Source organism: Rhinoraja longicauda, chromosome 11, assembly GCF_053455715.1.
Source record: "Rhinoraja longicauda isolate Sanriku21f chromosome 11, sRhiLon1.1, whole genome shotgun sequence".
NCBI classification, from domain to species: Eukaryota; Metazoa; Chordata; class Chondrichthyes; order Rajiformes; family Arhynchobatidae; genus Rhinoraja; species Rhinoraja longicauda.
The window spans coordinates 56,359,779-56,387,756 of record NC_135963.1 but is presented as its reverse complement, the minus strand read 5'-3'; the positions used below and the strand labels follow the sequence as shown (position 1 = coordinate 56,387,756).

General features: G+C 45.5%; 2 protein-coding genes across 2 annotated transcripts in view; one reads left to right on the top strand and one right to left on the bottom strand.

The window, feature by feature from the left end:
- The window catches only part of mettl13 (methyltransferase 13, eEF1A lysine and N-terminal methyltransferase), a 100,263-nt gene that overhangs the window by 23,046 nt on the left and 49,239 nt on the right, over nt 1-27,978 (bottom strand). The window lies entirely within an intron of this gene.
- Nucleotides 27-27,082, top strand: itpa (inosine triphosphatase (nucleoside triphosphate pyrophosphatase)). Its single transcript, XM_078407802.1, has 8 exons — nt 27-118; nt 2,084-2,141; nt 2,235-2,299; nt 5,541-5,614; nt 17,117-17,148; nt 22,635-22,750; nt 26,086-26,162; nt 26,853-27,082. The coding sequence occupies exons 1-8, from the start codon at nt 56-58 to the stop codon at nt 26,983-26,985; spliced, it is 618 nt and encodes a 205-aa protein (XP_078263928.1). The 5' UTR covers nt 27-55; the 3' UTR covers nt 26,986-27,082.

Sequence of the window (27,978 nt, the reverse complement as noted above, 5' to 3'; positions counted from 1 at the left end):
TCACCCGGAAGCGTTCTTCCTCCTCTCTCTGTCTGAAGCACCGCTAAAGGCAGCGATGGCTGGGAAACACGTTGGATGTGTGGTGTTTGTCACTTGCAACGCCAAGAAATTGGAGGAGGTGGGTCGGGTCGGGTTATTTCAATTCTAATACGTAGGAAGGAACTGCAGGAGCTGGTTTACACCCAAGATATATCCACAAAACGCTGGAGTGGGACAACGTGACGGACATCTCTGGAGAGAACATGCATGGGTGACATTTCGGGTCGCGACCCTTCAGCCTCAGGGGAGGGGGAGACTAAATTGTGAAGGATAAGACAATGACTGCAGATGCTGGTACAAATCGAAGGTATTTATTTCACAAAATGCTGGAGTAACTCAGCAGATCAGGCAGCATCTCAGGAGAGAAGGAATGGGTGACGTTTCGGGTCGAGACCCTTCTTCAGACTGAAGAATTGTGAAGGATGCTTCATTAGGTGTAAAGATATTTGTCAGGAAGGCGAGGACCTGGGGGTCTCTATTCTTTCCTGGTGCCGTTTTACAAAAAAAACCCACAAAGCAACAGAGTAACTCAGCGGGCAGGGCAGCATCTCTAAAGGACGTAGATTGGGGACGTTTCATGTCGGGACCCTTCAGACCTTTTAGTAGGGGGGAGAAACTGGAAAAGAGAGGTGGGGGTGGGACAAAACCTGGCACGTGATAGGTGGATACAGGTGAGGGAGTTTGATTGGGAGATGGGTGGACAAAGACAAGAGATGAAAAGGAGACAACAAGGTATCAGTTGAGGAGAAAAGGGGAGTGAAATAAAGGTGTAGATTATTTTCTAAATGGGGAGAGAATCCAGAAATCTGAGGTGCAAAGGGACTTAAGAGTGCTGGTGCAGGATTCCCACAAAGTTAATCTGTAAGTTGAATCGGCAGTAAAGAAAGCAAACGCAATGCCAGCATTTATTTCGAGAGGGCTTGTGTACAAAAACACCCATTCCTTCTCTCCAGCGATGCTGCCTGCCCTGCTGAGTTAACAGCTTTTTGTGCCTGTCTTTGTTGTAATGCTGAGGCTCTGCAAGGCGCTGGTCAGGCCGCGATTGGAATGTTGTGAGCAATTTGGGGGCACCATATCCGAGGAAGGATGCTCTGGCTCTGGGGCGGGTCGACAGGAGTTTTACAAGAATGATCTCAGGAATGTGTAGGTTAACATACGATGAGCGTACAGGCCAGTGGGCCTGTACTCGCTGGAGTTTAGTAGAATGAGGGGGGACCTCGTTGAAATGTACAGAATAGTGAAAGGCTTGGATAGAGTGGTTGTGGAGAGGATGTTTCCACCAGTGGGAGAGTCTAGGACTAGAGGTCATAGCCTCAGAATTAAAGGACATTCTTTTAGGAAGGAGATGAGGAGGAATTTCTTTAGTCAGAGGGCGGTGAATCTGTGGAATTCTTTGCCACAGAAGGCTGTGGAGGCCAAGTCAGTGGATATATTTAAGGCGGAGATAGATAGGTTCTTGATTTGTATGGACGGGTGTCAGAGATTTATGCGTAGAAGGGAAGAAATGGGGTTGGGAAGGAGAGATCAGCCATAATTGAATGGCGGAGTAGTTGATGGGCCGAATGGCCTAATTCTGCTCCTGTCACTTGATCTGATGAAATGCGAAGCCAGAGGAAGAGATATCAGTGGAAGGGGATGAGGGGTTGGAATAGTAGGAGGAATGGGTGGCACACAAGGAGGAGAGGGGAGATAAGGGAGGGGAGTGTTATTTAAAATTGAAGAATTCAGTGGCCATACCATTGGATTGTAAGCTACTCTAGCGGAATATCCTGTCAATATATATGCCCAAAAAAATCTCATCGGATAGCAAAATGCTATTTTTAAATTATAGCCAAAACAAAAATAGAAATACAAAATCCTATCGTTAGAATGTAGAAACAAAGGATTGCAAATGCTTGTTAATACTGTCTGAAGAAGGGTCTCAACCTGAAACATGTTCTCCAGAGATGCTGCCCGACACGTTGAGTTACTCCAGCACTTTGTGTTCTTTTGCTGGAATCCTGAACTCTTTTTTTTTTTCTTTTTTTTTTTTCTTCCTATACAGGTTGTTCAAATTCTAGGTGACAAGTTCCCCTTCACACTTGTTTCCAAAAAGATTGACTGTAAGTATCGTCCTGTTCGTTGGACTTTATTCGTAACATTTGATAAGAATTAGAAGATGAGATGTTTCTGTGTTTTTAATAATTTTTCTCCAGTACCAGAGTACCAGGGTGAGCCTGATGAAATTGCAATAAAGAAATGTGAGGAAGCGGCCAAAGAGGTAAGTGTTTATCACAAAGATTTTCATAATCTGTTCTCGTGTTACGCTCTTGTCCTTTGGAGAAGGCCATCAGATGGGCGAGGGCTTTTGAAATTGTATGTTCAGGTGACATGGTCATTGCAGCCAGATTATACGTCCAGAAATGCCACCGCCATTCAGAGACAGTTAAAAGTTGTTGTGTAAGAACGAACTGCAGATGCTGGTTTGAACCGAAGATCAGCACAAAATGCTGAAGTAACTCAACAAAGGACAGGCAGCATCTCTGGCGAGAAGGAATTTTGGGTCAAAACATCTCAAACAGTCTGAAGAAGGGTCTCGACCCGAAAAGTCACCCATTGCTTCGCTCTAGAGATGCTGCCTGTCGCCGCTGAGTTACTCCAGTATTATGTAGCTATTCACAGTTAAGAGTTGATTAGGTCTGTACTCGTGGACAGGCCAGGCAGAATAAGAATGGCAGATTTCCTTCACTGAAGGATAATGGAGAATCATATATTCACAAAATGCTGGAGTAACTCAGCAGGTCAGGCAGCATCTCGGGAGAGAAGGAATGGGTGACGTTTCGGGTCGAGACCCTTCTTCACACTCATCATATGGTGCCTTGCGGCAATCTAGTAGTTAATATAGCTGCTCCATGCACGTTCAATTTACCTATAGTTCCAGATTTATTTAGAACGTAGAACATGGAACAGTACAGCACAGGAATGAATCTTTTGACCCACAATGTGTGTGCCAAACTTGATGCCAAGCTAAACTGATTCTCATTTACCTGTACATGATCTGTAGCCCTCTACTCCTTGCACAGATTGCCCATTCTGAAAGTCTCTTAAAGACCACTATCATATCCGTCTCCACCACTACCACAGGCAATTGGTTCCAGGCACAATCAGCACATCTCTATTAAACTTTCCCCTCTCACCTTATAGCTGTGCCCTCTAGTGTTGGACCTTTCCACCCCAAGGGGAAAATGGTTCTGGCTGTCCACCCTATCTATGGCTCTCAGAGTTTTATATCAAGTCTGTATGGAGTTTGTACGTTCTCCCCGTGACCTGCGTGGGTTTTCTCCGAGATCTTCGGTTTCCTCCCACACTCCAAAGACGTACAGGTATATAGGTTAATTGACTGGGTAAATGTAAAAATTGCCCCTAGTGTGTGTAGGATAGTGTTAGTGTGCGGGGATCGCTGGGCGGCGCGGACTCGGTGGGCCGAAGAGCCTGTTTCCACGCTGTATCTCTTAAAAAATGGGAAAAAAAGTCTCCCCTCAACCTCCAGTGTTCCAGAGGAAACATTACAAGTTTACCCAAATTGTGTCCTTGTAGCTGAGACCCGCTAATCTAGGCAGCATTCTGGTAAACCTCCTCAAAAGCCTCCTTTCTGTAATGGGTCGACCAGAACTACACGCAATATTCCACATGCGGCCTAACAAAAGTTTTTATGGAGCTGCATTCACTTTAATTATCTAAAGTTAAATTTCTCAGACGCAGTAGATTCAAACTTCCATAGCAGAATGATGGATGAACAGGACAGTATTGGAACAGGCCCTTTGGCCCACAATGTCTGTGCCAAACATGATGCCAGGTTAAACTAATCACATCTGCCTTCACGCAATGACTCCAATACTGTATCCTTGATATATATAATGCTATTATCACTTTTATGCTGCCTTTCTTTCTCGCTTCTGAAGAAAGGGTCTCGACCCGAAACGTCACCCATTCCTTCTCTTCAGAGATGCTGCCTGACCTGCTGAGTTACTCCAGCATTTTGTATCTCCCTTCGATTTAAACCAGCATCTGCAGTTTTCTTCCCTACATTTCTCTATTTTCCCTGCATCATGTCCTGTTCTACAATGATCCACAGCCAGGTAATCTGTTCCTAAGCCTTCGCTAGACTTAAGGGCCTGTCCAACTTAGGCGATTTTAAGGCGACTGCCGGTGATTAGGCTGTCGCCGACAGTTCGCCGGGGTGTCGCGGGCATGATCATGAGGATTCTTCAAAGAATCGTAGTGAATCTCGGCACGTCGTTGAGAAATCAACTGGATTGAAATTTCTCGGCGACAGCTGGCTTGTCGCCAGGTATCGTTGCTTATTGCGGGCGCTGTCGCATGCTGTCCCCAGGTTTGCTAGGTTGTCTTAGGTGCATTTAGAAGCATGTAATATTAAATTAAGTAAAGTCATTTGACTATACCATAAAATACTTGGGTTTAACCGTCAGGATATTTGACAGGTAGATTGGAGGCGACAGTTTGACGGTCAGGTAAGCGTGGGAATTTTTGCGACGTTTATGGCCATCGGCGATTACTTTTAAAGTAGGCTCCCAACCCAGATATGCAACCCAGAAACCAGATATGCATCTCCCGTACATGCCCACACTCCACACAAAAATCCATTTAACCACATTTAAAATTTAATTTATTAATACTGCTATTAGTAAACTGGAAGTCAATCCAGTTTATGCCTTGTTACCGTGAAGCTTGGTTTTCAAGTAACCCGGGCAAGATGTTATATTTGGCTGGGCAAATGTAAAAATTGTCCCTAGTGGGTGTAGGATAGTGTTAGTGTGCGGGGATCGCTGGGCGGTGGGCCGAAGGGCCTGTTTGTGCGCTGTATCTCTAAATCTAAAAATCAGGAGATGATGTAGTAATCTCTGGGGACACAAGTAACTGCAGATGTTGGGATTTCAAGGGCAAAAAAGAAAGTGCTGGATGAACTCAGCGGGTTAGAATGGAGATGAGGAGGAATTTCTTCAGCCAGAGGGTGGTGAATCTGTGGAATTTATGGCCACTCAGGCTGTGGAGGCCAGGTCATGGTATATTTTTAAAGCAGAAATAGATAGGCTTTTGTGTAGTGAATGAGTCAAAGATTACAGGGAGAAGGAAGGAGAATGGGGTTGAGAGGGGAAAAATCGATCAGCCATGATCAAATGGTAGAGAAGACCCAAAGGGCCGAATTACCTAATTCTGCTCCTATGACTTATGATCTTGGGTTAAAGCCAAAATCTAACCCGGGTCTCTGGCGCCGTGAGGCAGCAGCTCTACTATCTGTACCACTTAGTCTTGGTGAAGAGCTATTTTTTTATTTAATAAGTTCAATAAGGATTATTTTACATAAGAGAACTATGCTTCTAGTGGGCTCCATGCTACGATAAAACAAATGGCAATGAAGTCTAATCTTAAACTAATTTGGTCGTTGGATTACAGCTACGTGTTTTTGTGAAATTTAATAGATGGCAATTTTATCCATTTAGGTCCAAGGACCTGTTATAGTAGAAGACTCGTGTCTATGCTTTAATGCACTTGGTGGGCTTCCTGGTCCATACATGTAAGTGGAGTGTTGCTGCCGTTTTGTTTATTGTTTCCTTTTTTCGGTGGGTTTACTGCATGGTGTGACTTTTACTGGAGTGCGCGCTATAGCGCAAGGATGCCACGTTGAATGTCTTGTCTGTGCTGGGGCAACTGGCGACCTCTGCAAACCTTGGCTTTAATATCTCCAGAGTTCTCGACCAGTATTCACGGACCCTTCAAAGAATCAAAATGGCTTTGAGGAAAAAACAGTTGTTACGCAGAACAGTACATCACAGGAACAGGCCCTTCGATTCACCATATCTCCGACCAGTCTAATTAATCACAATCACAATAATACTTTATGAGCCAAGTATGTTTTGCAACATACGAGGAACTTCATTTGCCATGTAGTCATAACAATAAAAAGCAACAGTTCACACAAAATACAGTTTTACATGAACATCCACCACAGTGACTCCTCCACATTCCTCACTGTGATGGAAGGCGAGAGAAAAAAAAGTTCAATCTCTCCCTTCTTTGTCCTCCAGTGGTTGGGGCCTCTAACCTTCCGTTGACGGGACGATCTTGACTCCCATGGCCGGCAGCGGGCCTTCCTCGTCGGGGTGATCAAGCTCCTGCATCGGGGGGGAATCTCAGCCCCCTCCCCCCCATGCCAGTGATCTACCCTGGGTCGGGGCTTATCGAACCTCGTGCAGCTTTGAAGCTCCCGACTTCAGTCTCAACCCGAGACCGCGAGCTCCTTGATGTTAAATCCACAAGCCGTGTTGGAGCGTTGAACCCAGGCAAGGGATCGCACGCTCAGATGGCAAGGCCAAAGCCCCGCGGTGGGGCTCAAAGTCAGCCCCAGGCTAGGCCTCCAGCTCCACGATGTTAGGCCGCAGAGCAACAGGAAATACGGTCCGGAAAACAATCGCATCTCTGGCAAGGTAGGAGATTGGGGGAAAAAAAGTTTCCCCTCACCCCCCCCCCCCCACATAAAACAAACCAGAGAACATTTACACAAACTTTAAAAACTTACCAAAAACAACAAAAAGAGTTTGAAAAGGACAGACAGACTGCAGGCGAGGCCCCCTGGTGGTTTCGTCTTCCTATTCGTGGTCTGCAGCCTTCCACCCTGTCAGTTCCTGTGACTACCTGAGGCCTCACGCTCATCGAATTTCCTTCAGTCACCTCATCTGCAGCCATCGACTGCTCTCTGGGGTGAAATACTTGCCTCACGCATCTCCTTTAAACTGTCCCCCTCGCGCCTTAAAGGTGTCCTCTAGCATTTGACATTTCCACCGTGCAAATAAAGGGAGAAACCAGTAACTTGGTGGCATCTGGGCTGACAAAAGATTTTGCAGATGTGTCTTTCTCAGCAAGTATTTTGTAGTGCTGGTCTGAGATTTTTAGGCACTTTCTATAATAAGTTGGTAAGTATCTTCCTTGCAAGCAGCTAACCTATGCTTTAATGTGACTGCATTGTAGATTCATTCATTATTGACGTTGATACAAGATCTTGAAGAAAACATAAAGTGCTGGAGGAACTCAGCTGGTCAGGCAGCATCTAAGGAGGGATTGGACAGGCAGTGTTTCAGGTTGGGACCGTTCTTCAGACTGACATGTTTATAGGTCCCATGGCCCAAAAACAATATGGGCCAAGGGTGGGCAGGTGGGATTAGTGGAGATGGGACATGTTGGCGGTGTGGGCAAGTTGTGAGAAAAGGGCCTATTTCAATGCTGTGTGACTATGACGCTATAATTTCACTGGTTTGTTAGACATTGGAAGGCACATTTGGGGAAAAGTGGAGATTTTATTCTGTTGAACATTAAGTTTGTTCAGGTCCAACTGACTAAAGTGCACCTCATTATCTTTCTCAGTTTTTGGGTTACGTTGAGCCCGTTTATGATGAGACACACTACTGAATGTCGCCACTGGGTGGCAGGCATTTCACACACATTGCACCAGCTTCAGTTGACAATATTTTAAAAATAATTCATTGCTGACTGCCTAGAGCATAAATTGTAGTACATGTGTTATACCTATTCATGATTTGATTCCTATTCAATTAATTGTTTCTACCCATGAGATATCACAAGATGTAATCAGGCAGCACAATAATGCAACTGGTAGAGCTATTGCCTCAGCATCAGAGACCTGGGTTCAATCCTGACCTCGGGTGCTGTCTGTACAGAGTTTGCAAGTTCTCCCTGTGACTGTGTGGGCTTCCTCCAGGTGCTCCGGTTTCCACTCGCGTGCCAAAGACGTGTGTGGTTGTAGGTTAATTGGCCCACTGTAAATTGCCCCTAGTGTTCAGAGAGTGGATGAGGAAGTGGGATAACATAGAACTAGTGCGAACGGGTGATGGATGGTCGGTGTGGACTGAGGGGCCAGTTTCCTTGCAGTGTCTCGCACTGTATATTCGTGATTGACTAAAAGATACAACTTCTTTCCAACAGTTAATAGGTCGACAAAGTAATGTGGTTATTATTGCCTGATCATGGGACTTATAAACCAGACATTAACGACAAGGAAAGATGCAAGGAACTGCATCTACTGGAACCTTGTGGGGGGCACGATGGTGCAGCGGTAGAGCTACTGCCTAACAGTGCCAGAGACCCAGGTTCGATCCTAACTATGGGTGTGGTCTGCAATGAGTTTGTACGTTCTCCCCGTGACCTGCGTTGGTTTTCTCCGAGATCTTCGGTTTCCTCCACACCCCAAAGACGTACAGGTTTGTAGATTTTAGATTTAGATTTAGAGATACAGCGCGGAAACAGGCCCTTTGGCCCACCGAGTCCGCGCCGCCCAGCGATCCCCGCACATTAACACTATCCTACACACACTAGGGACAATTTTTACATTTACACAGTCAATTAACCTACAAACCTGTACGTCTTTGGAGTGTGGGAGGAAACCGAAGATCTCGGAGAAAACCCACGCAGGTCACGGGGAGAACGTACAAACTCTGTACAGACAGCGCCCGTAGTCAGGATCGAACCTGCATCGAATCTCAGGCGCTGCATTCGCTGTAAGGCAGCAACTCTACCGCTGCGCCACCTTAGGTTAATTGGCTCGGTATAAATGTAAAAGAATTGTCCCTAGAGTTTGTAGGGTGGTGTTAATGTGTGAGGATCGCTGGGTGGTGCAGACTCGGTGGGCCGAAGGACTTGTTTCCGCGCTGTTTCTCTAAACTAAACTTTAAAAAATGAATGGTGCTGGATCAGTGGCATCTGTGGAGGGCACGGATAAGCGACGTTTCTGGTCAGGGCTCGACCTGAAATGTGGCCTGTCCATGTCCTCCAGAGATGCTGCCTGACCGGCTGAGTTACTCCAGCACTTTGTGTTCTATACATTCATTACTAAACCCGCAATGCAGTCATGGTAAATGGGCCACTCCTGTTTGAAGACGGCAACAACAGAAGTAATAGTAATAAAGGCATGGCAGCATATTGTACTGGAACCCATCAGTGATTGTGAAGTATGGGTTGGCTTGAGGGGATTAGATTGTGTTCTTTGCCTTGAGCACAGTTCAAGAATGTTTCCCGAGAGAACCCCCAGAGTTCTGTCAGTGAAGTACGTGATTGCCATGGAACCTTTTTTTTCAAACACATTTAGAAGTCTTTGTCTGGGCTTGGATTTGTGTTGAGTTTGCAGATTTTCAGCCTGGGCTTTGGAAAGATCTGCAGCCCTGGGATATGGATCCAGCAGTGCCAAATAGCACCAGTGGACCCTAGCCAAGAACAAGGTGGGGTGTGTTGAAGAACAAGAGGCTCCCGAATCAAGATGTGTAATATGCCAAAAGGATTGGAGATGGAAGGTGCAGAGTATTCTGTCTGTTGAATGAATCAGGAATGAGGGAGAAACTCTTATATTAAAATGATTGCATGACCACTTGGGAAGAAATCAATGAGGACTTTGCCACTTTTTCTTTAGAGACACAGCATGGAAACAGGTGACATGATCCATGCTGACCATCGTTCACACATTCGCACTAGTTCTATGTTACCCCACTTTTACATCCACTCCCTTCACTCTTGGGGCAATGTTCAGAAGCCAAATAACCTACAAACTGGCGTCTTTGGGACGTGGGAGGAAACCGGATCACCCGGGGGAAATCCATGTGGTCACGGAGAATGTGCAATCTCCACACTGCCGGCACCTGAAGTCCGGATTGAATCCGTGTCTCTGACGCTGCGAGGCAGTAACTCTTCCCGCTGCTCCACTCTGCCGTGTGTGATCTTTTGCATTGACTCTCAAAATGTGTATGCAGTCGATCAATGGGCTTTTGCTTGAGTTAAGGATAGTCGGGTCAATAGACAATAGGTGCAGGAGTAGGCCATTCGGCCCTTCGAGCCAGCATCGCCATTCAATGTGATCATGGCTGATCATTCTCAATCAGTACCCCGTTCCTGCCTTCTCCCCATACCCCCTGACTCCGCTATCCTTAAGAGCTCTATCTAGCTCTCTCTTGAATGCATTCATAGAATTGGCCTCTACTGCCTTCCGAGGCAGAGAATTCCACAGATTTACAACTCTGTGACTGAAATTTTTTTTCCTCATCTCCGTTCTAGATGGCCTTATTCTTAAACTGTGCCCCCTTGTTCTGGACTCCCCCAACATTGGGAACATGTTTCCTGCCTCTAACGTGTCCAACCCCTTAATAATCTTATATGTTTCGATAAGATCCCCTCTCATCCTTCTAAATTCCAGTGTATACAAGCCTAGTCGCTCCAGTCTTTCAACATATGACAATCCCGCCATTCCGGGAATCAACCTAGTAAACCTACGCTGCACGCCCTCAATAGCAAGAATATCCTTCCTCAAATTTGGAGACCAAAACTGCGCACAGTACTCCAGGTGCGGTCTCACTAGGGCCCTGTACAACTGCAGAAGGAACAGAACAGAGTACAGAGGCGGGATAGCTGGTATGGTCAAGTCAAGTCAAGTTTATTTGTCACGTACACATACAAGATGTGCAGTGAAATGAAAGTTCACCCACAGTCCAGCAATAGAGCAATAAAAATAACAATTTCACACACAATCACAACCAACATGAATGGTGTCAAGTTAGGAGGAGGGGGAGTTCAATGAGATCTGGGTGTCCTGGGTGTCCTAGTGCATCAGGCATGCAGGTACAGCAGGCAGTGAAGAAAGCCAATGGAATGTTGGCCTTCGTAACAAGAGGAGTTGAGTATAGGAGCAAAGAGGTCCTTCTACAGTTGTACCGGGCCCTGGTGAGACCGCACCTGGAGTACTGTGTGCAGTTTTGGTCTCCAAATTTGAGGAAGGATATTCTTGCTATGGAGGGCGTGCAGCGTAGGTTCACTAGGTTAATTCCCGGAATGGCGGGACTGTCGTATGTTGAAAGGCTGGAGCGATTGGGCTTGGATACACTGGAATTTAGAAGGATGAGGGGGGATCTTATTGAAATATATAAGATAATTAGGGGATTGGACACATTAGAGGCAGGAAACATGTTCCCAATGTTGGGGGAGTCCAGAACAAGGGGCCACAGTTTAAGAATAAGGGGTAGGTCATTTAGAACGGAGATGAGGAAGAACTTTTTCAGTCAGAGAGTGGTGAAGGTGTGAAATTCTCTGCCTCAGAAGGCAGTGGAGGCCAGTTCGTTGGATACTTTCAAGAGAGAGCTGGATGGAGCTCTTAAGGATAGCGGAGTGAGGGGGTATGGGGAGAAGGCAGGAACGGGGTACTGATTGAGAGTGATCAGCCGTGATCGCATTGAATGGCGGTGCTGGCTCGAAGGGCTGAATGGCCTGCTCCTGCACCTATTGTCTATTGTCTAACACAAAACAAAAGAAGAAATATCCATCACAGTGAGTCTCCTCCAGTCCCCTCCTCACTGTGATGGAAGGCCAGAATGTCTTTTCTCTTCCCCTGCCGTCTTCTCCCGAGGTCAGGCTGATGAAGTTGCCACGTTCCAGGCCGCGCCGGACTGTGAAAGGTCTGCAGCGGGCCGACCCAAGCCCCACGATCCGGGGCGGGCGAAGACGCTTCCTCTGCACGTCGGGGCGGTCGTAGCTCCCGACATTGAAGCCCCCGCCAGGCGGAGAAAATCCCGCAGCCTATTTCAAGCCGCACCGGATGGTGAAAGGTCTGCAGCGGACCGACCCAAGCCCCGCGATTAATGATTAGACAGGTATCAGAAGATGGTTTCGTTTTAGTTTGAGATAGAGCGCGAAAACATTCCTTCAGCCCACCGAGCCCATGCTGACCATCGATCACCTGCTCACACCTGTTCTGTGTCATACCTCTTTCACGTCCACTCCTGACACCTTAGGTTGGAGTAAGGGGAGTTTCATCTTGATGTGTCCAAAATGTATTGCAGCTGGCATTCAAAGTGAAGTTGTGTTGGTATCTAAACCACAGGGTGCAAATAAAATAGGATTATAATATTTCCTCCCCAGCCTGTACAATGTCAATGACTCTTGTATGTGGGAGTTAAATGTTTAAAGCAGGTATGCAATTTGACCTGTTATCTTGCATCACCTCTCTCTGCAGTACATATTGCCCCAGCAAATGTTAGGATGATCGTACATACTGGATCATTTTCCAAATTGCACACCCTTCCTCCTGTTTGGGTGAGAGATCTTTGTATCAAGATAGAGATTCAAGATATCTTTATTTGTCATCCAAAAAACAAGTTTTTTGGACGAAATTTCGTCACCCACAGTCCAACAATAAGAGCAATAAAATAAGCAAATTACACAACCCCAACCAACACAAAACCCCCCAAAAAGAAACATACATCACAGTGAGTCTCCTCCAGTCCCCTCCTCACTGTGATGGAAGGCCAGAATGTCTTTTTCTCTTCCCCTGCCGTCTTCTCCTGCGGTCAGGCTGTTGTCGTTGCCATGTTCCAGGCTGCGCCGGACGGTGAAATGTCTGCAACGGGCCGACCCAAGCCCCGCTGCAAGTCGGGGCGGTCGGGGCTCCCGACATTGAAGCCCCCGCCGAGCAGAGAAAATTCCGTGGCCTATTTCAGGCCGCGCCGGACGGTGAAATATCCGCGGCGGGCCGACCCAAGCCCCGCGATCCGGGGCGGGCGAACACACTGCCGCTGCCGGAGCTCCCGATGTCGGCATCCACGCGGCCCGAGCCTAAGGCGAGTCGCAGCCGCTCCCGCAGCCTCCGAGAACGGCCGGCTCCGCTGATGGTGAGTCTGGTCCGCGGGCTCTGCGAACCAGAGCCCTGGAGGCCGCCAGCTCCAGGAGTTGGGCCGATGGTAGGCCGCAGCAGGAACGGAGACACGGCCCAGAACACAAAGGTCGGGTCTCCGTTCGGAAGGGACACATATTTACAATGTTACAGTTCCCCCCCTCCCCCCCACATACACACATAGTACAAAAACACAAAAACACCACATCACAACTACAATTAAGACAACAAAAACAACAAAAACACAAAGACAAATGGACTGCAGGTAAGCCGCAGCTGCTATGGCAGCGCCGCCATGACGTTTTGGGTTGGTATACTTCTTCAGATTGATTGTCACAAGGAGCTACCTTGTGACAATCAATCTGAAGAAGTATACCAACCCAAAACGTCATCTGTCCATTTCTCTCCAGAGATGCTACCATACCAGCTGAGTTCCTCCAGCACTTTGTGTTTCGTTTAAGATTCCAGCAGCTGCAGTTCCTTGCGTCACCAGAGTGTTACTCAGACTTGCGGGTTTGAGTTGCAGCGAGAAGCTGATTAGGTTGGGACCTTTTTCCCCTGGAGTGTGGGGGCCTGAGGGATGACTCATTAGTGTGCAAGATCATGAGGACCTTGAATAAATCGAACATTTGGTCTTCTTTGTGTAGAGGATTCTAAAACTGGAGGCCATAGGCTTAAGATGGGTCAGAGGCAATGGACTTTGAGAACCCACCTTTTCACTCAGAAACTAACGCGCTGCCAGAAGAAGCGATCGAAGCAGATATAATTATGACTTTTGAAAGACATTTTGGCAGATGTATGGCCAGGAAGGGTGTAGAGGGATATGGGCTAAATGCAGGCAAATGAGTCCACCCCAGCCTGCCAGCTTGGTCGGCCCAGACAAATTTGGCTTGTTTCTATGGTACATAACTCTATGACTATGAGTTTCTTAAATGACTGCTATGAATCTGCTCTGAATTTGTGTGCAGGTCCCAGAGATTAAACAGTGGACACCCAGTCCCTTAAACCAAGATCCTTGGATTACAATAGACAATAGGTGCAGGAGGAGGCCATTCGGTCCTTCGAGCCAGCACCGCCATTCAATGTGATCATGGCTGATCATTCTCAATCAGTACCCCGTTCCTGCCTTCTCCCCATACCCCCTGATTCTCTCTGCTCTTGCCTCAAACCTTCCGCTCCATTGATCAATGGGAAACCCGTTTTCATTCGCACCCCGTTTTCTGTGGTTCAGATGTATGCCGGAGAAAAAACAGTGAACCATTCTTTCATTCCTTGTTCTACTGGCCAATCTCCGGGAGGGGGGGGGGGGGTGCTGTTGGGTTTAAACTTTCATTGCTGATAAAATAACAAAATACTTAGTGGCATCTGTATTTCTCATTTTAAGATCGGGTTTTATGTTCCAATCGTATTTTAACTCATAGTTATGAAAATGTGAAAATATGTTTACCAAATCCTGAACTTTCATCACTACGCTTCTAAAGTAGGCAGATCTTACTTTTGGTGGGCCACGAATCATTGATTCGGGTTGTTATTGTCATGCATACCGAGATATATTAAAGACTTTTTGTTTCATAAGACACAGGAGCAGAATGAGGCCACTCAGCCCATTGTGCCTGGTCTGTCATTTGATCATGGCTGATCCATTTTCCCCTCTCAACCCCATTCTTCTCCCCATTACCTTTTGTGCCTTTGCTAATCAAGAACCTGTCAATCGCCACTTAAAAATACCCAACGACTTGGCTCCACAGCCGTCTCTGGCAATTAATTCCACAGATTCACCACTAAAGAAATTCCTCCTCGTCTTCATTCTGAAGGTATGTCCCTTTATTCTGAGGGTGAATGCACAGTCTTTCACACACAGTAGGGTAATCAAAAACCAGAGGACATAGGTTTAAGATGAGACGGTAAAGATTTAATGGGAAGCTGAGGGGAAAATTTTTCACAGCGGGTGGTGGGTATATGGAAGGAGCTGCCAGAGGAGGTAGTTGAAAAGGGGACTATCATAATATTTGAAAGACATTTGGGCAGGTACATGGACAGGAGAGGTTTAGAGGGATGTGGGCCAAATGCAGGAAGGTGGGACGAGTGTACATGGAGCATCATGGTCAGCATGGGCAAGTTGGGCAGAAGGGCCTGTTTCTGGGCTGTATGACTCATAAAACATGACATTCGAGACTATGGTCTAATGATGGGAAACCTTTTCGAAGTACAGAATTGTAAATTGACCAATTAGAGAGGCGATCTGAATTTATTAAAAGTAAGTAATGGTTTGGGATTATCTCTTGTGATTGGTAATTCAATAGAAATGTTGTACATGGATTTTCAAAAATGTCAGCTGTTTTGCAAGGTTTGTTACAAATTATGGTGGAATTAAAAGAAATAAAAATGGGGATATAAAGTTACATACCTAACATGTAGAGAGTTATGACTAATGGGTATTAATACTGAGTAGGTTAGAAATGTCGTACACAAGAGGCGGTATGGCGCGTATATACTAAAAGCAGGAATTTAGCAGGTTTGAATCTAATGTAAACTGACAGCAGGAAATGTTGCTGCTTGTCACCTGTCTGTAAGAGTTAGCAAATATGTTCATCAGCAGTAAAGGCAGCTCAATCCCCCCAAATGAGAGGTAATGGAGTTGTGTTTGGGGGGGGGAAAGAGCACAAGTATGCAGTTATGAGAAAAACCTTGGGTGAATGGAAAGAATCCTTAGAAGTGGAGGTAGATAAAAATAGAACCGAGGGCAATAGAATTTTAGGGCACAGAGTGTCGAAGAAAAGAGAAGACATTAAGGTGTATCATTTGCAGGAACACCGAGGTGCAGATGCTGGTTTACCAACGAAAGACACAAAATGCTGGAATAACTCAGCGGGTCAGGTAGCATTCCTGGCGAACATGGATAGGGGACGTTTTGAGTCAGGACCCTGTTTGAAGAAGGGTTCTGACCCAACATGTCGCCTATCCGTCTTCTCCAGGGATGCTGACCCGCTGAATAATTCCCGTATTTTGTGCCTTATACTTTGCAGTTTTGGGTAACCTGTCATTGGAAAATACATGGAAGGCAGACACAAAATGCTGGAGCAACTCAGCGGGTCAGGCAGCATCTCGGGAGAGAAGGAATGGGTGACGTTTTGGGTCGAGACTCTTCTTCAGACTGATGTCAGGGGAGGGGGAGGGACAAAGATAGGATGTAGTCAGAGACAGGAATATCTGGGAAGGGGGACGGGATAGAGAGGGGAAGCAGAGACTACCTGAAGTGGGAGAAGTCAATGTTCATACCGCTGGGGTGTAAACTGCCCAAGCAAAATATGAGGTGCTGTTCCTCCAATTTGCACTGGGCCTCACTATGATAATGGAGGAGGCCCAGGATAGAAAAGTCCGATTGGGAATGAGAGGGGGAGTTGAAGTGCTGAGCCACCGGGAGATCAGGTTGGTTGAGTCGGACTGAGCGGAGGTATTCAGCGAAAACGATCGCCGAGCCTGCGTTTGTTCTCGCCAATGTATTGGAAAATACATTAATGATGCATTACAATACTGGGAACTGTGTTCTGCATTCTGTATCTTCCCCTTTGCTCGACCTATTGTACTTGAGTTTCGCTTGATTGCATTTATGTGTAGTATTATCTGTTTGGATAGAATGCAAAACAAAGCTTTTCACTGTGCCTCGGTACACATGACAATAATAAACCTAAACCCAACTTTGCAAAGTAAAAGAAAACCAAGTCCATAGATGGAAATGTATAAACACAAGTTGAAACTAGAGATAGCTGTGCTCCAACAGCATAGTTAAGGGGCTTTGATGGGGTGAAGAGGCAAATACAGCTTCCCAGGGTTTAGTGGGTCGATGGGAAGGGGTATCAGGAATTACACTCGTGGAGTGAGTGGAATTAATTTAATGACATCTGTGGAATTCTCTGCCTCAGAAGGCAGTGGAGGCCAAGTCTCTGAATGCATTCAAGAGAGAACTAGATAGAACTCTTAAGGATAGCGGAGTCAGGGGATATGGGGAGAAGGCAGGAACGGGGTACTGATTGAGAATGATCAGCCATGATCGCATTGAATGGTGGTGCTGGCTCGAAGGGCCGAATGGCCTATTCCTGCTATTGTCTATTGACATAAATCTAGAATGGAACGATAGTCTCGGTAATGATAATCGTGAAGTTATGAACCAACTAAACTACGGACTGCCTTGGTTGCTTTTAGTTCATTGCACTATATTTGGACTTAAGTTGGCACAGTCTGGCAGCGGTAGAGTTTTGGGATCAGTAATAAACATAGTCTACATAAATAGAGCATCTTATGATGCATTGATATTTATAAGTAACAAACTTTCTTTTCTTTCCCACCATCGCCGTCTAGAAAATGGTTCCTGACAAAGTTACGACCTGAAGGTGAGTAATTTCCTGACTTTGCACTAGGTGTTTTGACGTGGAGTTATAGAGCCTAGCAGATGGGAAAGAGGCTCTTTGGCCCAACCTGTCCATGCCAATCATGATGCTCCATCTAACCTAGGCCCATATCTCTCGAAAGCTTTCTTGTCCATGTACCGTGTCTGAATTGTACTGAATAGTGAAAGCCCCAGATAGAGTGGATGTGGAGAGGATGTTTCCACTAGTGGGGAAGTCTAGGACCAGAGGGCACAGCCTCAGAATAAAAGGACGTACCTTTAGAAAGGAGATAAATAATTTCTTTAGTCAGAGGGTGGTGAATGTGTGGAATTCATTGCCACAGGCATCTATAGAGGCCAAGTCTTTGGGTATTTTTAAAGCAGATTGACCGCTTCTTGATTAGTACAGGTGTCAATGGCATCAGAGGGCAGGAGAATGGGGTTGAGAGGCAAAGATAGATCAGCCATGATTGAATAGCGGAGTAGACTCGATGGGCCGAATGTCCTAACTCTGCTTCTATGACTTATGAACATATGAAATGTCTTTTAAACGTTGTTGACTTGGTGCAAATTGTAGTAATGGGTAAGAAGGTAATGGAAGTTATGGACCATTTGATATTTGCAAATGGTTCAACAATCTGTCTCCTTAATTGAAAGAGTTTAACAGGTTGAGAGAAATGATTGAAAAGGATTTGGATTGAGTACGTGGGTTTAGTCTTGATTGCTTTGAATGATTAAAGATGGCGCTAGCCCAAACATAATACAGGCGCCGATTGAGCCATGATGTCAACCACTCAAGCAGTCCTCTCAAATTCAGTTCCATCGTGGCAAAAATTTGCTGATATTTTCCCACCCCATCCACACGCCAGTAGATGTCCAAGAGCACGGTAGCGCAGCGGTAGAGTTGCTGCTTTACAGCGAATGCAGCGCCGGAGACTCAGGTTCGCTCCTGACTACGGGTGCTGCACTGTAAGGAGTTTGTACGTTCTCCCCGTGACCTGCGTGGGTTTTCTCCGAGATCTTCGGTTTCCTCCCACACTCCAAAGACGTACAGGTATGTAGGTTAATTGGCTGGGTAAATGTAAAAATTGTCCCTAGTGGGTGTAGGATAGTGTTAATGTGCGGGGATCACTGGGCGGCACGGACTTGGAGTGCCGAAAAGGCCTGTTTCCGGCTGTATATATATGATATGATATGATAGTCAAGTGTGTAAGGGGTTTCAGCGCCGAGCTTTCGCCCGACCTAAGGTCCCCGTGCCTTGCTCTGATCCCTTGACCAGGCAGCGCACACTGGTTCCCCGTGAGTGGTTCGACCCACTCACCCCTTACAGTTCTAGACACTGGACTTAGATGCAGGAGCGTTTATAGTGCAGAAAAATTCCACCAGACCAGATTTTAAAACCAGGGTTTAAATGAAAAAGGCTTTTATTGAGCGCTTGGGACTATTGTCCATGAATACTTATACAGTTCTATAAGACATGTCTATAAAACACATACCGAATCACATGAATACTTATAACTATGAATCATAAAACACACACAGTTCTACAAGACATATACACGACTGTAAGATGGGGAACGTACGACACATCGCAACATTGACCAACACATATTTTAATACACACCCAATGTTTATTCACAACCACCCTCCCCTCTACACTAAACTATGTCCAGGATATGTAGGATTTGGAGTACATGCTCACCATGGGGCTATTACTGGGGTTACTGGCTGTTCGTTTTGCAGTGTTTCTTCTCGAGTTGCGTGCCTGTTCCTCTCTCTTGCATCCGTTCTCCTTGCCTGTCGTTTCTTCCTCCTGCATTCGTTTGACTTCCTTCTGACTTGCCTGCTTGCGTTCCCTGCAGGTTTTCTTCTAGCTTCAGCTTCTTCTTCCAGAATTTCTTCTTGAGTTTAAAACCCAAAAGTCGTGGCCAGTTATACAATTCTGACCCGTCCTATCTCCCGCCAGATCTTGGAATCTCTTTGTTTAAAAAGATATGTATGAGTTTTCTCTCTGATCTGCGCTTATGTCCGGGGATACCGGGGATGGCCAGACGGTGTTAATTGGTATTTCGTTGCAAGGTGATTTTGTTTAACTGGTTTCCCATCACCTACCAGGTAGTTTTCTATGGGCTATTGTGCCCCCTTAACGAGATTAACTGTAGGTCGGCTTGGGGCATTGTGAGTATGCTGATGTCAGTGCCCCAGTGTCTGGACTTCGACCTGGTTTCGCAAGCTTCTGCATGGCCAATACCCATCCATTGTTCTGGCCGTGGCTTTGCAGAAACCTAGAGACTGGGCTGTAAGGTTTTTGCTTTTGTGGCTGGTCCCTTGGAAAAAACCGACCGCAGCCTTTCTCCGCTATCAGCCCCAGTCTCCCATTTAAAATGTCCAAACTGCAGCTCTTTGGTTTTGTGTTGCTTTCAGAATGAGGGAAAACTTCTCAAATCTTACAAGTGTTCTCAATGCTGAATGCTTCTTACGGCTGAGCAACCACAGAGCGATCGTGGTGGAGAACTCCAAAGAGAGACAACCCTTCCAGGTAGCTCTAAATATCCTAAGACGATGACTCCTTTGCTCTCACCTTTTCAGTTAAAAAATCATAGAGCAAGGAAAGGGGCCCTTAGGGCCAACTCATCCATGCTGACCAAGATGCCCTATCTAAGCTCGTCCCGTTTAACCACATTTGGCCCATATCCCTCTAAATACTTCCTATCCAGTGTCTTATAAATGTTGTTATTGTACCTGCCGCAACTACCTCCTCTGGCAGCACGTTCCATATACCCACCACCCTTTGTGTGAAATACCCAGTGTATAGATAATTGATGTGGGAAGAATGGGTTAGAAATCTCAGATTTGTAAATGAAACTGACCGTGGAAGCAGGACCTTTATTAAAATATACATTTTAAGCAATCTGCTCTTAAAAACGGCAGTAGAATTTTACAGCAGACGCCACTCCAGAATGCAGCTTTTAAAAAAATAAACAGATAATGTGTTTTCAGTTTCTTCTCTCTTCCACCTCTGTATATTTTTCCAGACAGTTTGCCAGCTCATATCCTCCTCTAACTAAGAAAGAGATGGCCCGCTCCATAACCATCAGCCGTACTACTTTGCAAGAGCTTGTCAGAGATTCAAACCTAACGCTCCAGCTGCCCAGAAATATCCCTGAATGGATTGGCTCGAGTCCCATGCAGTGATAGAGAAGTAATTGAAATAGACCTGACAGGCTTGTGATTCAAAACATCACAACCTCTTACTTTAAGATTGCTCTAACTTTTCAAGGTTTTCTTGCAACGAAGCAGATTACAGAATTGGTTTTGCAGATCAAAGAAGTTCATAAGAAGTTCAGAAGGATGAGAGGGGATCTTATCGAAACGTATAAGATTATTAAGGGGTTGGACACGTTAGAGGCAGGAAACATGTTCCCAATGTTGGGGGAGTCCAGAACAAGGGGCCACAGTTTAACAATAAGGGGTTGGCCATTTAGAACGGAGATGAGGAAAAACTTTTTCAGTCAGAGAGTTGTGAATATGTGGAATTCTCTGCCTCAGAAGGCAGTGGAGGCCAATTCTCTGAATGCATTCAAGAGAGAGCTAGATAGAGCTCTTAAGGATAGCGGAGTCAGGGGGTATGGGGAGAAGGCAGGAACGGGGTACTGATTGAGAATGATCAGCCACGATCACATTGAATGGCGGTGCTGGCTCGAAGGGCCGAATGGCCTACTCCTGCACCTATTGTCTATTGTCTAGAATGTCCACTATTCTTTATCTCTTTTAAAAGATATAGAATTTTCTTGCGTCATTCCTTTGGGCAATGACATTTAGAACATAAGGCAGATTCTAAAGATAGACACAAAATGCTGGAGTAACTCAGCGAGACAGGTAGCATCTCTGGAGAGAGGGAATGGGTGACGTTTCGGGTCGAGACCCTTATTCAGACTCGACCCAAAACGTCATCCATTCTTTCTCTCCAGAGATGCATAGAAACATAGAAAATAGGTGCAGGAGTAGGCCATTCGGCCCTTCGAGCCTGCACCGCCATTCAATATGATCATGGCTGATCATCCAGCTCAGTAGCCTGTACCTGCCTTCTCTCCATACCCCCTGATCCCTTTAGCAAAAAGGGCCACATCTAACTCCCTCTTAAATATAGCCAATGAACTGGCCTCAACTACCTTCTGTGGCAGAGAATTCCACACACCCACAGATGTGGCCTGTCGGGACCGCTGAGTTACTCCAGCATTTTGTGTCGATCTTTGGTGTAAACCAGCATCTGCAGTTCCTTCATACACTTAAAGCAAATTCTACTTGTCTCCCCTTGTATGTTTTTTTTTGCCAGTTGTCTTAAATCTCTTAAATAGCAGTCTGAAGAAAGGTCCCGACCTGAACGGTCACCTATCTGTGTTCTCCAGAGATGCTTCCTGACCTGCTGAGTTACTCCAGCACTTTGTGTATTTTTTGTCTTAAATCAGTGTTCTCTTCATAATCATAATTTATTAGCCTAGTATGTTATACAACATATGAGGAATTTGATTTGCCATTCAGTCATACCAATAAAAAGCAACAAGACACACAAAATACATTTTAACATGAACATCCACCACAGTGACTCCCCCACATTCCTCATTCTTTGTTCTCCTGCAGTCGGGGGCCTCGAACCTTCAGTTGACGGGACAATCTTGGCTCCCATAGTCGGCAGTCGAGCCCTCAGCGTCGGGACGATCAAACTCCCGCATCGGGGGGATCTCGGCTCAACCGAGCAGGGCGATCGGACCCCGGGTCGGAGCTGGTCGAACTTTCTGCGACTTTGGAGCTTCCCGACATCAGCCGCTACCCGAGATTGCGAGCTCCTCCATGTTGAAATCCGCAGGCCGCAGTTGGAGAGTCGACCCCAGGCAAGGGATTGCAGGCTCTGATGGCAAGTCCACGGCCCCGCGGTGGGGCTCAAAGCCAGTCTCGAGCAAGGCCGCCAGCTCCATGATGTTAGGCCGCAGAGCGACCGGAGATACGATCCGCAAAACAATCGCATCTCCGGCAAGGTTAGAGATTGAAAAAAAGTTTCCCCCACCCCCTACATAAAACAAACCAGAGAACATTAACACAAACTTTTTAAAACACACTAAAAATAACAAAAAAGACAAAAAGACAGACAGACGTTGGCGAGGCTGCCATCGCTGACAGCGCCACCCGGCAATGTAAAGTGTAATTGATTTCATCCCATCTTCACCAGAATCCCTCACAATTCTGAGGACCTTTATTTTGGGAACTAAAAATGGAAAGATTAAAGAAAGCAAGCTGACAATCTTCCAGTACTTCATACTAGGATGAGTCCCAGGAAAATATTTGACCGAGGAAATTCGACCCTTAAGCTTTAAGGATCAGTGTGCTCATTAGTTCTAATTTGAGAGAAGATGCCATTTTCAGAGAGATTTTGCTACGTGTTTCGCAATAACATCTGCTACTTTGAACCATTTGAAGTGTATCTCTTTCCAGGTTTGTACAAGATGCTGGCAGGCTTTGAAGACAAATCAGGTTATGCGCTCTGTACCTTTGCATATAGCACAGGAAATCCAGACGATCCGGTGAAGCTGTTTCGCGGGAAGACTCTGGTATGTGTTTACGAAGGAGATGCGTGAGAAGGGCCACATTCTCTTGGCAAAGAGTACAACTGCCCACAATATCTTTGGTTTTTATGGGACACTAATGGTGAACAATCTCCTTCCCAATTCTGTGGAGTTTACTTTTAATCTTTATCCAAAATTATAAGATATAGGCCCAGTGCGGGACTGTCATATGTTGAAAGACTGGAGCGACTAGGCTTGTATACACTGGAATTTAGAAGGATGAGAGGAGATCTTATCGAAATGTATAAGATTATTAAGGGGTTTGACACGTTAAAGGCAGGAAACATGTTCCCAATGTTGGGGAAGTCCAGAACAAGGGGCCACAGTTTAAGAATAAGGGGTAGGCCATTTAGAACTGAGATGAGGAAAAACTTTTTCAGTCAGAGAGTTGTGAATCTGTGGAATTCTCTGCCTCAGAAGGCAGTGGAGGCCAATTCTCTGAATGCATTCAAGAGAGAGCTAGATAGAGCTCTTAAGGATAGCGGAGTCAGGGGGTATGGGGAGAAGGCAGGAACGGGGTACTGATTGAGAATAATCAGCCATGATCACATTGAATGGCGGTGCTGGCTTAAAGGGCCGAATGGCCTCGTCCTGCACCTATTGTCTATTGTAGGGCTCTGTAAATATCAACAAGCAGATCTTTTGTGGAGGCACAGGAGATGTTGTGAATATTTCTTATCTATATTTACTGTGTAGAAAGACATGGTTTTCAGGGAACTCGGAGGTTAACAGTGATATCTTGAAGAGAGTGCACCCTACAGAAGAGGAGGTGCTGGAAATCTTAAAACATGAAGGTAGATCAATCGCTGGATTCAATCAAGTGTATGCTGGGTCAGTGTGGGGAGTTAAGGAAGAAACAATGGAGCCACTGGCAGAGATATTTGATACTGATTTCCATGGGTAAGGTGCCGGAAGACTGTAGGGTGGCTAAAGCAGTGAGGAAAATCCAATGAATTACAGGCCCATGAGCCTAATATCGGTGGAATCATTGGGAGGGATTCTGAGAGTTAGGTCTACATGTATTTGGAAAGGCAAGGACTGATTAGATAGAGACAGCATGGCTTTGAGTGGGGAATTGTGTCTCACCACTTTGAAGAGATGATCAAGAAGATTGAGGTCAGTGCCATTAGACGTTGTCTGCATGGCCTTTAGTAAGACCTCGACAAGGTACTGAATGGGAGATGGTTTGGAAGGTTAGATCGCTTGGAATCCAGGATGAGCTGGATCAGCTGGATATGAAATTGGCTTTAAGGTTGAAGATAGGATGGTGGTAGAGGGTTATTTCTCAGACTGGGGGCCTGTAACAATTGGTTAATTGTTAATTAATAATTGATCCATAAGTATCGGTGGCAGGTTCCACTGTGGTTTGTTGTTTTGGATGGGAATGCAGGCGACACGGTCAGTAAGTTTGCAGATTACACTAAATCTGGTGCAGTGGAGAATGAATGTTATCCAAGATTACAATGGTATCTAAGATTACAATGGACCTTGATCAACTGGAACAAGGAATGGCAAAGGGCATTTAATTTAGATAAATGGAAGATACTGCATTTCAGTTAGACAAAGCAGGGCTGGGCTTGTATAATAACTGGAAGGGCCCTGGGGAGTGTGCAAAAAAGGGTGCTGGAAAAGGTTTTAAATATGTTACTGGCTCTGGAGGCCCGGGTCTTTTTTTATTCCCCGGAATGTAGGCTGAGGAGTGACCTTGTAGAGGTATAGACCATTAGGGGCATGGATTAGGTGAATAACCAGTTTGTTCCCTAGCGCAGGGGAGTCTAACATTAGAGGGTATGAGTTTAGGTGACAAGGGAAAGAGACCCAAGGAGAAACTTTTTCACACACACGATGGTGGTTATATGGAATGAGCTGCCAGAGGACATAGTAAAGGCAGATACAATTACAACATTTTAAAAACACTTGGATAATAATTTATATGCATTGCAAAGATTTGGAGAAGTATGGGCAAGAGGTGCTAGTTCAGTTTTGGATTTAGAGACATGGAGCGGAAACAGGCACTTCGGCCCACCAAATCCATGCCAGCCCATGATCACCTGTACACTAGTTCTATCATACATACTAGGGACAACTTACAGAAACCAATTAACCTACAAACTGGTCCGTCTTTGGAATATGGGAGGAAATTGGAGCACCCGGAGAAAACCCATGCGGTCACAGGGAGAACGTGCAAACTCCGTAGACAGCGCCCGTAGTCAGGATCGAACACGGATCTCTGTCGCTGTAAGGCAGCAACTCTACCGCTGCGCCACAACTTTGGCAGCATGGACAGGTTGGGCTGAAGGACCTGTTGCCATGCTGTATAGCATTCTATTGGGATTATTTTATCTTGCAAATCGACATGGCTGTTGCAAATTCCACTTTAAAAAGTGTTTATATTTAATTGATTGCAAGACTTGTGAAAGACACAACAGAAAGGGAAGATTTTCCTTTGGCATAGGTCAATTGCCAATTGAGAGCTAAAAGAATGGGCAGAAACCACTGAGCACCAACTCCACTCTTAAGGCTTGGCACCCTCGGGTGTTGTTGCAACTAGTGCTGAAGAGGAACAACCTTCACTCTTCTCTCCATGAGAAAGTGGGAGGTTAAGCTGGGAGCTTTCCTCCATTTGAAACCCCATAAACGCAGAACATAAAACCCAGCAAAGAACAGAGACAATAGACGATAGACAATAGGTGCAGGAGGAGGCCATTCGGCCCTTCGAGCCAGCGCCGCCATTCAATGTGATCATGGCTGATCATAAGCGATAGAAACATTCAAGTCAGGTAATTCGAAAACTATATCTTTTTTTGGCATTTCCGGGCATGGAAACAGAAAATTGGGATGAGGTATTTATCAGGAAGATTTGCTGCTTCCAAGTCACTATCATGTTACAGTAAGTGGAAGTACGAATATTTGGCTTATTCCTGAGGACGTGGCCCAGCTCAGAAGTGGACATTTGCTTCTCGGTAATTGTTTATGGATATTGATCCACTCCCATTTAAAATTATGAATGACTCCCTTCAGGTGAGACTACACTGGGGAACGTTTAAATTTTCCTCGCCACACGCAGAACACACAGATGCTTGGACTGCACAGCTCTGCATGAGTGAAGATTTACAAATACGTTCAGGAAAGCCCTTCCCTTTGGAGGAAGGCAGGAATAAATTAATGAAATAGCGGCTACATTCGAGTACAGTTAATATATGGTGAACAATTTGGCCTTTCTAACTGCAGAAATTTTTAAATAGGAAGCGAGTGTCTTAATTGCACATTTATGCTATTTTGAATTCCTGCAATGATTAGATTTATTTTCTGTTGTTTAGGGCACAATAGTTGATCCTCGTGGACCCCGAGACTTCGGTTGGGATCCATGTTTTCAACCTGACAACTTTGACCAAACGTAAGTGCTCGAATGTATTGAAGTTTTATCTAACTCATGGTTTTATTTTAAATTTGAGGATAGATCTCATGTCCTTGGGGCAAGATGGCACCAGAGCGTGTCCACCCTTTGCTTGCTTGTACCCAGGGTTAGTATCTACTAACATCCGATACAATTACCTTACTCTTTTAAATCTCCTGCCTGTAAATCTAGCACCATTTCTAGTTCTAAGTATACTCTCTGCACTCCGTAACTTTCACTTTGCTCAACCTATTGTACTTTGGTTTGACCAGATTGTATTTATGTATTAAAAAGGAACTACAAATGCTGGTTTCTACCAAAGACAGACACAAAATGCTGGAGTAACTCAGCAGGTCAGCAACATCTGCGGAAAACCATTTCGCGTTGGGGCCCTTCGACCCAAAACGTCACCTCTCCATGTCCTCCAGAGATGCTGCCTGACCTGCTGAGTTACTCCAATATTTTGTGCCTTTCCTACCTTAAATCTATGTTAATGATTCCATCCCATTTTCACCAGAACCCCCCATTTTGAGTGTATTTATGTACAATGTAAACTGATTTGATTAAACTGCATGCCAAACAAAAGCTTTCACTATACCTCAGTAAAAGTGACAATTATAAATCTATACCTAAAGATATTGTGAATATTTGCTTTGAAAGTGATCGTCTTGAATCTTAAATTTTCCCCAGATATGCAGAAATGCCCAAAACAATGAAGAACACAATATCTCACCGTTATAAAGCACTTCGTGAATTGGCAGATTATTTCATCCAGAATAACGGTTCTTTAAAAAAATGCCAGCTGGAGGCGGAATGCCATTAAACACTGTGGTCTCTCGTCTTTTGTAAGCAAAATAACATCATAAATATGTCAAATAGAAGGCAATAAATATTTGGCACATTTTAGAAATGTTATAAAATAAAGACATTTTTCCACTGTTTGTTGTGTTGTCGATTTGATTCTTCCACATTTTGATTTATCGTTTTTAAAAAGACACAAAGTGCTGGAATAATTCAGTGGGTTAGGCAGCATCATTGGAGAACATGGATGGGTGAAGTTTTGGGTTGGGACACTTCTTCAGACTGATTGTAGTTGGGGGGGAGAAAGCTGGAAAAGTGGTGGGGGGGCTGGACAAAAGTCTGGCAAGTGATAGGTTGGTACAGGTAAGGAGGTGCTGTACCACCAGCTTGCATGTGGCCTCACTCTGGCATTGGAGGTGGCCCAGGACAGAAAGGTCTGCATGGGAATTGGAAGGAGAGTTAAAATGGTTAGCAACCAGGAGATCCAGCAGCCCTTGGTAGCCCAAGCACCAGTTCCTCCTTGTGGCCACCTGACAAAAACTTGTGGATGGTCTAACTAGATGGATACTTCCTTGCAGAGAATTCCCACGTTTTCTTTGTTACCCCTGTTTAGTGTTGATACAATAGGCTCGCATCCAAAATGTTTAGTTTGGAGATACAGCACGGAACAAGGCCCTTCAGTCTACTGAGTCCATACAGCCCATCGATCACCTGTTCATACTAGTTCTATGTTGTCTCACTTTCTCGTGCACTGCCTGCACACTAGGGACAATTTTAGAGGCCAATTAATGTACAAACCTGCACGGGAGGAATCCAGAGCACCCGGAGGAAAGTCACAGACGTGCAAAGTCCGCACAGGCATGTTGCAGCCAACACAGGAATTAAATGGCATGTTGCTTTAATTTCTCCCCGGCATCTTTGCTGATCTTTTAGGAATTTGTCCTCTGAGGGTGGTCCAACCTGGGCTGATTTGATCATCGATTGAACTCTTCTGGGGCCATTCCAATCTGACACG